The 12,731-nt window shown below is 42.6% G+C and overlaps 1 protein-coding gene across 1 annotated transcript; it reads right to left on the bottom strand.

Moving 5' to 3' along the window:
• Positions 1–577: 577 nt before the first annotated feature.
• LOC122550090 (Krueppel-like factor 6) lies at positions 578–12,020 on the bottom strand. Its single transcript, XM_043690647.2, has 4 exons — positions 11,587–12,020; positions 8,440–9,019; positions 3,971–4,094; positions 578–3,001 (listed from the first exon to the last, which is right to left on the bottom strand). Exons 1-4 carry the CDS (start codon positions 11,686–11,688, stop codon positions 2,950–2,952), a joined length of 858 nt encoding a protein of 285 aa, XP_043546582.2. The 5' UTR covers positions 11,689–12,020; the 3' UTR covers positions 578–2,949.
• Positions 12,021–12,731: the final 711 nt, after the last annotated feature.

The following is a 12,731-nucleotide window of genomic DNA, read 5'->3' as shown; positions in this document are numbered from 1 at the left end:
TACTGGAAATCTCAGATACAAACGGATCAAGATACAGTCCTTCATAATCTGGTGTGCAAGCCATTTAAACTCTTATCACTTTTCACCTGTGGCCCTCAGCAAATACAATGCTTTATATGCCACAATTCCTGGCCTATTCCAATGTAGACTGTTGACTCCAGGTGTAACATAGGGATTTTCCCACACCTCTTGTTCTCCAAAGAGTCACTTGGAGAATGGAGACTGGCATAAACAGCCATAACAAGTTAGAACAATTTGTCTACCGCTTGTTTATCACTTCCTGCTAAAGCCATGCCTAACATCTACCAGGGAAACCAGCAATAATCACTGGATCACGATGCAGACCAGGCATTCAGCCTATAATCCCACTGAACATGCTGTTGGAGCATTTTACCAGTTCTGCAACAGGAATACTCGACTTACCCTCTTCCTTGTTATCAAGCTGCAATCTGTAAACCGACGAGGTGACAATCACTAATAAAGGGACTCAAGTTAAAACAAAAACAGAAAGGAAAAAGCTTAAGGTATTCAAGTAACTTCAAGACGAGCCGGGATGAAATGAAACAAAAGAGACAGATTCTGATAAGAATTTTCCATTTGTTTTACAATAAAAAATACATTCATACAGAAATATAACAATCTTGCAAAAAACGATTTCAAATAAAACCTTGTAAAAAGATTTCAAATAACAAAATTTTACAAAGAGGTTTGGAGATAAACAGGGCTTTTAAAAAGAAATGTGAAACATCAATAATAAGAACAATTTTTATCGCAAGCCAAAGGTCATATGGTTTCATTAAGGCTCCATTATCCACAGAACAGTACAAGTACTGCTCATTGGCAAGTTAATAGAAAAATAGTACATGGCCTAACCTTTTCTTCCAGTGACTTCAACTTTTTTTAATGTATATATATTATATACGTACGCATATATATATATATTGCATTAAAAAACACGAGCCGATTCAAGTTTTTGTACTTTCTGTCATTGGCATCCTTACTTAGTGGCTTGTTACAACTAGGTAGAGCATAGCATACATGCAGAGTTTACAAAATGCCATAAGTTGTCTTCAAAAAAAAAGCAGCTGCCTCATATGGTTTTAGCAAATAAAAAAATGCATAGAAGGGAAGGTGCGAATGTCTCTGCCCTCAAAACCATGTGTTTGTGTAAACATTATACCATCCAACTGCATTCCTCTCCACCACCAGACCCCAGTGGGTCTGATAATTTAATCAGCAGCAGTTCCTGATGTTCAAGGATATTTTTTGTGCGATTTTTTTAACAAAGAAAAAAGGCAGTTGATTAAAATTCAGTAAGTGACTCCCGTTAGCCTTCGCGACAGTGAAATACAATGGCATTCTGACCATGTTCACAACCCTTGCAATTGCGTTTTTACTTGTCTGCTAAAACGCCATCTCAGGCCGTCCATTGATGGGTCAAATTAAGATATTGCACTCTAGACAGCTCAATACCTAATGTGCCGAATCAGCAGGCTAACAAAAGGAAATTAGTGCTCGCAAAAGGCCCCTGTGAGCCACTTTATCTGATTCATCCCATGTTCGAGTCTCTCCAATGTCACTGTTAACCATTATAAATCTTCTGTTTTACTACATTAGGGTTATAAGCAAAAATGCTTTTTCTGAATTAACTGTGCTTTACAGCCAAGCAATTTATCATGGTCATTTTTTATGCTAGGAGTACGAGGAATGTGTTACCATTAACAGCACATCAATATACTTTTTTTGTAATAAAGAAACATCTTTAATAGATCTTTTTAATACATTATATTCAGTCAAAATAAAAAAATAAAAGAATATTTAATACTTGGGTAGACAAAAATTGGCATTTAGTACTCAGAAGATTAAAGAAATTTTTTTTTATTGTTTCCATGTCAAAGACAGAAAGAGGCATAGAGTACAAGATCATGTGATAGGGAGCCTTAATGGAGCCCAAGTCACCCATACCCCTGTCTGGTGACCCACATGAGATTGCTACAGTAGAGTAGCAAGGTCACTTTCATAAGGCACCATTATTTCATGTCAACAGTGCATTAACATTTAGAAACCAGAAATTAGTCCTTAGGCATAAATAAAACAAAGACCAAAATTAGCTGCTTAAGTAAATCAGTTGCTAAGCTATAGTGGTATCCAACCAAAAAAGAGAGTCCAGGCTTCCTTTATGTTATGTAACAATTGCCCAACTAGATTTTTTTTAAACTGCACATAATTGGAATCAAATTGCAGTCCCTAATTACAAAGAATGAAAAGTGTACAATCCCCAGAATCATGCAACACCTTTCTATTTATTATGAAAGTTATAGTTGTGTTATATCCTTAATACACAGCTTATACAATGGATTACAAATTAGCTTTTTTGTAGCAAGTGAACAAGGCTACTCGACACATTGCACATTTATCTGCTGCACCAGACACCAAAAGCTCCTCTCACACGGGAAAGGGGTCAGTCTCCTGTCCAGCACCTTCTTTAAGGCATGGATCAATGGAGACATTTGGCGGTTATCCCATCTCCAGGTTTGTCCCTCTCTCTATTTTCTCTTTCGTTCTCTCTCTCTCTCTCTCTCTCACACACACTCATCCAGCCCACTTTAATGCAATCTTACCTCACCACAAGAAAAAATCATTGGTTCCTCATCATACAGTCAACCCAGTCAATGTTCTCAGTACACATGCTCACAGCAGAGGCTCGGCAGCCACTCATACGCTTAGGTACCAGTGTACACATCTGGGAAAGTACCCAAAACACCATGTACCACAGTTACTATGCTGCGACTCACACCAACAGTCTCTGAGAACACCCTGACAAAAAAGGCCCTGGAGGCTACTGGGTAGGGTGCAAAATGGCATGCTTTGGCTGGAGCATACGTTCCTCCTTGTGTGGCAGTTCAATTATGAAGCTGAATCGCCAACCGACCTTTTCTTTGGACACTTTCAGATGTGTCTCTTCATGTGAAGGGCCAAATGATCTGACCTGGAGAAACATCTGAGGAGGAGGAGGAGAAAGAAAAGAATTACAAACCACCCTGATTTTATTATTGTATAGTTTCTAAAAATGCAAATGAATTGAAATCAAACAAAATGGATGCAAACTCGTAGATGTTCCTACATAACTCAAGTGTGTCACTTTGAGAATATCAGTTCAGATTCAGAAACTACCCTCAAGTCAGCAAAAGTGGAACTTGCATGCTCTAGTTTGTAACTTGCCTCGTTGAGCACAGATATATTTTATTCTGAAGAGCTCAGCACGGCACTTTCCTGATTAAGTCTTTTTTCTTTCAGGTAGCCTATTGCTCCTGCTTCAGTTTCAAGGTGTGCTCAGCTTATAGCAGTTCCATTCTTAGAATTACTTTAAAGGATTGTTCAAGGTGTGCAAGTTTCAGTCTCAGGCTGTTTACCACTCCAATTAAATCAGAGTGTACCCTGAAATATGTCTTACAATCGTCAGGTGTTCTCTTTCAATGGAGCCAAATAAAACGTTGCTGACATGTCTCATTTTTATCTCTTATTTGGTCAAGCTGGAGGTTAGAGTCAACATCTAGTGTTGTTCTCACTGAGAAGGTAGCTCGGCAGCGAAGGAAAAGATCTACACATTGCATACAATGGCAGTCTGTACCAATGCTGTTTGATTGCAGAATTAATGGAAATCAGTTTCAAATAAAAATAGCATTTTTCAGTAGGAGCCTTTAATTATTCTGGCAATAAAAATGGATCAACCTTCCACATTCGCTGTTTACTGTAAGCTTCGCAGTCTGACTTAAAATGTGATTAAGTTTGCTGCAACAATGTTACCTCGGACATTTACAAACTGTAGTTTGTGATGGTGCTGAGGAGATTGAGCAAACCTGCCACTCAAAGATGGTTATAAAGTGTCAAATCGCTGTTGTGCTATGCAACAAAACTTAGCCCCTCAATGAAGGGGTGCAAAGAGTCAGAGTAGTTTATATGCCTTTACCGGTCACAATGGGCACACTTAAAAGGTTTTGCCCCGGTATGCTTCCTGAAGTGCCTCGTCAGCTCATCACTTCGTGCAAATCTCCATTCACAGCCTTCCCATGAACACCTGTAAGGTTTCTCACCTGTGGAGAGAAAATAAAGGCAGAATATACCACTGAATACATTTTGAATTTGCACAATAAGAAAGGGTATCATTTCCAATAAACAACATAAGTATTTTTTAAAAAGGGATGATTATGGGGGGGGGGAGGGGGAGAAAAGCGAGAGAAGGGGAGAGAAAGCGACAGATGGGGAAGGGGAGAGAGAAGGGGGATGAAAGGGTGGGGGCGAGAGCAAGGGAGGGGGCGAGAGAGAAGGGGGGCAAAAGAGAAAGGGAGGGGGACGAGACAGTGGGGGGGGGGGCGAGACAAAAGGGGGGACTCGAGACAAAGGGGGTGGATGAGAGTAGAGGGGGGAAACGAGAGAAGGGGGGAAACGAGAGAAGGGGGGAAACGAGAGAAGGGGGGAAACGAGAGAAGGGGGGAAATGAGAGAAGGGGGGAAACGAGAGAAGGGGGGGGAAACGAGAGAATGGTGGGGGGGGAAACAAGAGAACGGGGGGGGGAAACAAGAGAACGGGGGGGGGAAACAAGAGAACGGGGGGGGGGAAACAAGAGAACGGGGGGGGAAACAAGAGAACGGGGGGGGAAACAAGAGAACGGGGGGGGGAAAACGAGAGAACGGGGGGGGGAAAACGAGAGAACGGGGGGGGGGGGAAACAAGAGAAGGGGGGGGAACGAGAGAAATGACATGGTGGCTCAGTGGTTAGCACTGCTGCCTCAAAGGACCAGGGACCTGGGTTCACATTCCCGCCTCGGGCAACTGTCTGTGTGGAGTTTGCACATTCTCCCAGTGTCTGGACTGTGGGAGGACGCTCATACAAAGATGTGCAGGTTAGGTGAATTAACCATGCTAAATTGCCCGTAGTGTTAGGTGGACTAGTCAGGCGAAAACATTGGGGGTGGGTTTCTCTTTGGAGGGTCAGTGTGAACTTGTTGGGCCGAAGGGCCTGTTTCCACACCGTAGGTAATCTAATCTAATCTAATCCAAAAAAAGGGGGGGGGGAACTAGAGAAAGGCGGGGAGGAGAGAAAAGGGGGGTAGAGAAATGAGGATCGAGAGAAAGAGGTGGAGGGAAGGGGAGGAGAAAGAAAGACAGAGATGGGGAGGGAAAGAGAGAGAGAAAAGAGAGCACAAGAGAGATGGGAGAGAAAAAAAAAGAGAGAAAGGTGGGGGGAGAGAAAGAGAGGGGGTGGGAACTGAAGAGGGGGGAGAGCCAAAGAGAGAACTGACACTATATTTGCCATTTCACATTTTACTTCAAGAGCTCAAGTACAGGGAATCATATTCAAATGTTATTCACATTTAAGGCCTGATGTTCAAGTTATTTACAGAATGTTAATGAGCATGCCCATTTTATGATTGCTAGGAACATAGTGAAGCATTGGCAACAACAAATTTACTGACAGCTTTGCTTTCTCCAAATGCTAAACAGAGGGCAGTTCTCCTATGGCACTGAGAGAGCCATTGAGAAGTAATTAGATATCTGTATTTTATTTAATCAGCTATGGATTTTTTAAAGCTGACAATTGCATTGCATATTAAGAATGAAGCATTAATTAAACCCATATGCAAGGAACGAAATTATGTCAGGAAAAAAAAAATCAATCAGCCTGGAACCATTGGGACTGTGCAGACTGATGTTATAATTGGTTTGGCATTGCTATCCTAAATAATCCTCATTTCAAACTTCCTGTCACCTAAACTTCCTCAGAAATTGGGAATGGAGCATTTAATATCTGTCACAATTTTTCCAAGTATTCAGAATTGTTAGCTCAAATACGTTCCCATCTGGACAGAGATTACACAATCCGAAACACTGATTATTGCTTTATTTTGAAGCTCTGAAACTTGGTTTCACTATTATTGCTCACCTGATGAGGAGTGGTGCTCTGAAAGCTAGTGCTTGCAAATAAACCTTTTGGACTATAACTTGGTGTTGTGCAATTTTTAACCTTCTGTGGATTGTCTAAATTTAGGTTTACGTTAAGTTCAAAGGTAGCTTTCAGACAAATATACCTGTATTGTTTTGATGTTTACCATATGTTTTGTTTTGATGTTTTGGCAACGCAGTGGCACAGTGGTTAGCACTGCTGCCTCACAGCGCCAGAGACCCGGGTTCATTTCCTGACTCAGGCGACTGACTGTGTGGAGTTTGCACATTCTGCGTGGGTTTCCTCCGGGTGCTCCGGTTTCCTCCCACAGTCCAAAGATGTGCCGGTCAGGTGAATTGGCCATGCTAAATTGCCCGCAGGTGTTAGGTAAGGGGTAAATATAGGGGTATGGGTGGGTTGCACTTCAGCAGGTCGGTGTGGACTTGGTTGGGCTGAAGGGTCTGTTTCCACATTGTAAGTAATCTAATCTCATATAGATTTATAAAAGGAATAAGTTTTTTTGGAATGTATATGACTACCTCACCACTATCAGAAGTCACAATAATTTGATTGGCTCAAACAGGTAAAATTTTTACTATTATTGCTCTCCAGCAAGTCAACGTTAAGTTAATCCTGCCTAATCTGCCACTGGATACTGGCCAGAATTTGGAACAGAATTCAAAATACTTGATATTGCGAATATGCAACAAACAGAAATGAACAGAGGCAAATTGTGCCTGGATTCTTGTGTATAACTGTGTTGGTCAGATCCTAAGAATATGAATCACTAACAAGGAACAGGGAAAATGTGCTCTGTTCACACATTGTCAACTATTCGCTTGTGGAAATATTAGACAATCCATGTGGCAAAGCAGATAAAGATCATAAACAGACAAAAGGTGTGTGAGAGAATAGGATTGGAAAATTCAGCAGTCATGATGGAATGGCAGAGTAGACGCGATGGGCTGAATGGCTTCATTCCCACTCCCGTGCCTTATGGTCTTACGATTCAAGAAATGTTTTCATATCGTGAAGTTTCTCAAGATTTCTCCCCTCCCACTCCATCCAATTGAAACATGGAAATATACTCTTCTACAGCTAATTTTTAAAAACTGTGCCAGTCCTTAATCAGATGCACAAGCTGCCTCCCCCTCATGCAGGGAGCATCTGGAGAATGGGCTACCAAATCAGATCAACAGTAGATTTGAGGGCGTTGTTGGATCAAAAACCTGGAACCACCTCCCTATGGGCACTGTGGGTCTACCTACAGCACACACACTGCAGCGATTCAAAAAGGCAGCTCACCACAACCTTCTCAAAGGCAACGAAAGACAGGCAACAAATGCTGACCTAGCCAGTGATGCCTACATCCCAGGGGTAAAAAAAACAATAGAAAAGAATTCTCATTCCTTTTAGCAGCACTCTCTTTGGAGAAATAAAACAGCATTACCCTACAAATGGCTTGAAAGCTGGTCCAAAATTTAAGTTGACATTTGGCACTTTATTTGGTGGTATGGCTAACACATTGCCAATATTTTCCTGTTCTCCCTTCCTTGTATTAGATCCCCTAGCTGCCACGTTTTATTCATTCTGCACGACCTATGGTGATCCATGACTACGACAAATAATTTGGCAACACCACAACAAGCACCACCTCTGCAATCATTGTGGGTGTTGCAATTGCTGCCAGAGAGTAGTCCTTTTTGTACAGGTCTCAGGCATAAAGCGAAGGCCAGTTTGGAGTGGACCAGAAGAAAATCAAATCTCATGGCCCATCCATGGATGGCTCAAAAGGATATGCCATGACAACTGTTTTATTCTTTCTCAGCCATCAACCAATTAAAAGACTCTGCAGCAGAAGAGTGCTCTGACAGGCTGCTCAACATTCTTCTGAGTAAGAAGACTGCCAAGTCTAAATGTCAATGGAGGCTGGAATTCAGACGTGGGTCCTTGATAGTCAAAGACTTCAGCAGTACTCCTACTGAACTGGCTCTTGCCATTTAAACACATATACAAAATAAGACAATAAAATATCACGATTAGGCCCTCTTAAGGAAACAGTGCATTGCTTTGAATTGGCTGGCATCTAACAAACAGATTTAATTCAGTGTTTACAGCAAAGAAATTGCTGAAAAGAATCTCATGAAATCCCTCAACACAAAATCATTCTGAGGAAGGGTCACTGGACCCGAAACATTAAATCTGATTTCTCTTCACAGATGCTGCCAGACCTGCTGAGCTTTTCCAGCAAGTTCAGTTTTTGTTTCTGATTTACCACATCTGCAGTTCTTTCGGTTTTTACAAAATAATAATTTCTCCCTCCAACCAGCGTAGAAACTGTTGCTCGTATAAAGCACACATTCACATGATACAGCTTGTTTTGCATCAACCATAGAACAGCAGAATTATATGGCACAGACGGGAACCGTTTGATCTATTGTCCCTCTGCTACATCAGTTCTCATCTCTTTGCTTTCTTATGCAATAGTGTACTAACCTGTATGAGTACGTTGATGTGCTTTTAGATGTGAACTTTTGGTGTAAACTTTCCTACAGCCATTGAAATCACACCGATGAATCCTTCTCCTGCCATCAGGTGATGCTTCTCCATTTACAGGACTAGATTTTTCCAACGATTTTGTAGCATTTCCACCACGACTTTTAACTGGTGTACTCAGCTCTGGAATGCTCGCTTGCAGATTGGTCCACAGCTGCGTAGAAGATTCCTTAGTTAGCTCTGGAGACGATGGTGGAGTGGACAGAACCGGAGAGTTTACAGTTTCTGAATTTGCCAGAGCAGTACTTAAGGGATTTGAGGCATAATTTAAAGTGGGCGAAAGCTCCTCTGAACTGTCCAGTGACTCACTGCTTGCGTCGGAGCTTAAGCTGGTGGTCTCAAGGTTTTGGCTCTCCTGGGTCTCCTCTTCCAATAAACCTGCATTCTTCTTGGCAGTTTCATCCTTGTCCCCACAGACCATAATGATCTTACTCAAGATGTCATCCTGTCCATCAAATCTAAACTCAGATGCGGAGACATAAGGCTCACTTTGAAGGTACCGTTCCAACTCTAGGCAAGTCTGCAAGGAAGGAATATATGGAGGTTAAAGGGGTCAAATCATTCCCAAAACAAAAACCCTCCCCACATCTCTGTTGTCAATTACTTTGACTGCTCTCTTTTACTTGGCTTTGTATTTTTACTTGTAATAACAGCTTTGTTGTAAGATACTTGTAAATGTTGAAAGACATAATTTGGGACTTTTAAATTAATGTGATAGGTTTAGATTGTAATTTTTTTGAAATATCCATGCAATAATTTCAGTTGTTGAAAGCAGCCACAAAACCCACTCAGCTCCAATACGTAATCTATGATATTTCAGTGATAATGACACTTGACGTTTTCAACCATCAATTCAAATTATTGCGCCAAAACGGGGAGGTCCTCTTTTTAGCACCTAACTTGTCACTACGAAGATTTCCCCCACACCTTTAATATACGCGAACTGTCTTTTATGTAATTTTGTTTTTGCTGCATAACTCTGATCCAATGCAAGTGATTAAATTCATCAAACGTTTTTATTTTTTTTAAAAAACAGCTTCTGGCGCCTGGCGTAACTGACAACCGAAATCCATATTTAGTCAGAGTGACTTGCAGGCTGTGCGCTGGATTCAAAAGTACAGACGTGCCTGTGAAGCTACCAGAGAACCGCAGCTTCCGGTATGTGTAGAAACGCAACCTTTCAGCTTTTTCAAAGAATTTCGAGCACAGTGTACAGAATGGATTTCAGCAGCAAACAGTCAAACAGAGAGCCCTTGGCCCGGTTCACCTTCATTGTGTGCCGACTAAAATGTCAATTAGAAAAAAAAAACGTAGGAAAGTGCTCCTCAACAGGATGCAGGATAGGAAATTACTCCGGAATGCTCTTGGGAAGTCCCATAGTGCAGAGTGCAAAACATTTTTCCCTTCTCTCTCCCTCGGTATCTTTGGCCAATAACATTGAGAGAGCTCGTTATGAGTCACTGTACTACAATCCCCAGTCCAGAGGATACTTCCTATATGTTTTTACCATCTGCCAAGTTCCTCTCCAACCGAAAAAAAAATTAATACCACGATGGCGCGAGCAACAATATCCACCCCCAATACTGGCGTTTGCCACAAATTGCTTGGCTCAGCATTTAGCAACCGTGCACACACGAACAAATGAATCAATACCGGAAGTTCTTAGGGAAAAAGAAACTAAACATAAATAAAGCTTAATTTGCATTTGAGATTTTGACTTCCAATGAGAGCATACATGGAAAATATTTCCTAATATGATCGTCGCTAAAAGTTGCTACATTCAAATGATTTGATCACCCGATCTTTAACATTAGATTCCCAATCTGTAGTTTATCTGGCGTAATTCATTGTGCTTGCAAATCCAACTTTAAATTACTGGTTGCTGGGAGGTTGTACAGTACTTAAGACTGGACTTCAAAGCCATCCGATCTGGCTTTTTCAGGACAATTCACGTTCCTCATTTTAGTATTTCACAATACCTGATCCTCACATGCAACTTATGCTCTGTTCAATCTTCAGGGTGAGAGAATTTACTGCAATCTATTGTCCAAGGAAAATATCTTATGAATGTGTTTATATTAATTTCTTCACAAAAAGCACATATTTTATCGATTGAAAGATTGGGGAACTCGTGTTCAACGCTCCCGTCTGCCCGCCCCCCACCCATAGCTTCCAGTAAACCTATCGGAAACAAGACCGAACTGTTAGGTTGTAGTAGAAAACGTCTCTCAGGGATAAGCGAGGACTACTTTGGCTTTCCGCCCAAACCCAAATGCCTGAAGGAAACTACTTGGATCGATTTCAATCGCGTACTGAATGTTTCAGCTTCTTTTGAAGAACAGGGGGGTGTGTTGGGGGGGGGGGGTGAAGAGACGCAGGCAATTATACAACGCAGGATCTTTAAACAAACCGTCCACACGCATTTCAACTTAGTTCAAATCATTCCTGCTCCTCAGCGAGTATTTGAACTGGGTTTATCTTTTACTATTCTTATGGTAATTGCTGTTATCTCGAGAGAAACATCACAGCAAGTTACTTAAACAGCATTTCTTTCAATTACGTTTGTAAATAACAAGAATAAAAATCACCACGTCTGGCAAGTCTCCTGATTAGGGATTTTATTGTGTTTTTGATAAAACAAAACTGTAATCCAAAAAAAATGCAGAAATTGCTAATCGCTCCTGTTAGCGCCGCTCTAACTCTTGCTTGGGAGGTTCGGCGAGTTGACAATAGCCAATACAGCTCTAAAGTTTTTTTTAAACACTTGGCAATTTGACAGTTACTGCAACTGGCAAATTTGAGTCAGAGGACTGGAGTTTGCTACAACTACTCCAATACATATTTACCTCATACAGAACACTATAGCCTAGTCCACCTCCCGATTTACCCCCCTCCCCAGTCAATAGTACGTTTCAGACACATGCAATAAAATAACATTTGAGTATCAAACACTGTGAAACGGGGTAGACTTCAATTTTCACTGAGAATCACCGCTGGGGAGCACAAATGCATGTCTTGATGCAGGTCGCACACAAAAAGCAAAATGCTGAGTTTTATTTTGGAGAAAGAAGTAACTATAATATTCACCTGCTGCCAGTATTCTTCAAGTGATGCGAGACCTGAAAAGTAGCCAGTGTCGTGCACAATCTGAAGCTCTTGAAAAATGCTGCATCTCGGTAGAACATCCATACTGTCTGCCTGCGAACTGCAGTTGCTGGTATTTCTTTCACAAAACGATTCAATCAAAAAAGCGGAAGGCTTTCCCTCCCCCGAAATACCGTTCAGAGTTATCTCAGCGGAAAAAAAAGGATAAAGAGGTTGGGGGGTGGGGAAGGGGAGGGGGGGGGGAAAGGAGGAGGAAGAAAGACAACACACAAGGTCAGGAGATCTCCCGAAACCAACCCGTCCAAGTCAAGGAGCCTAGTGCAGAACGAGCAGGAGGAGATGAAGTGAGATGCACCCTTCTCTTACACTCACTCATATAACATGTACACACCGTCAGCGCAGCGCCCCTTCACTTCCCTATTGAGAGCCAGAACCCAGCGAAGCGGAGACAGCGCCAGCCCCCCTCTACACTCTGGCCCTCCCACCACAGAGAACGCTCCTCCCCTCCCCTCACCACCCCCCACCCCACCAAGACGCCGCCACCACGTGACCACCCCCAGGACGCAGCCGCCCCGTCCCCCCCCCCTTCCACAGAACCGCTCCGTCCCGCAGCCAATCGGGCCGCCCGCGCGCCGCGCCGCGTCCATGAGGTCATGGCGGCCCAATGGGGACGCTCGACGCAAACGGGGCCTCGCCAGGCTTTCCGCTCTCCCTCTCAGCGGCGGCGCGCGGCCCGGCGGCGGAATGTCACGGCGCCTCTCATTGGTCTGCTGCCGCCCCGCCCCCCTTCCCCGCTCCCGATTGGTGTTGAGTCAGGCGGGCTATTTTTAGCAGGGTATATAAAGGCGAGAGGGCCGAGCGAGTGGCTCGCTTGTAGCGCTCAGTTGCGTTTCTTTGCAGAGTGGGAGCGCTATGAGCTGGTACTAGAATGGAAACAGAGAAAAAAAGCATCGCTAATCTTAGAGACACCAAACTTCAGTCATTGCGAGATCCCCAAAGCTCTCCACTTCATTTATATCTTTTTGTAAAACTCTGCACTTTATATCTTATTTGCTAACCTCAATATTACAATCATTCTTTGTAAAACCCCGCACTTTATACCTTTCTTTGCAAAGCTCTCCATTTTA

Source organism: Chiloscyllium plagiosum, unplaced genomic scaffold (assembly GCF_037043375.1).
Source record: "Chiloscyllium plagiosum isolate Xiang-an unplaced genomic scaffold, Cpla_swu_hap1 HiC_scaffold_5, whole genome shotgun sequence".
Classification (NCBI taxonomy): Eukaryota; Metazoa; Chordata; class Chondrichthyes; order Orectolobiformes; family Hemiscylliidae; genus Chiloscyllium; species Chiloscyllium plagiosum.
The sequence above is the reverse complement of the archived record's forward strand: the minus strand, read 5'-3'. Positions and strand labels throughout refer to the sequence as shown.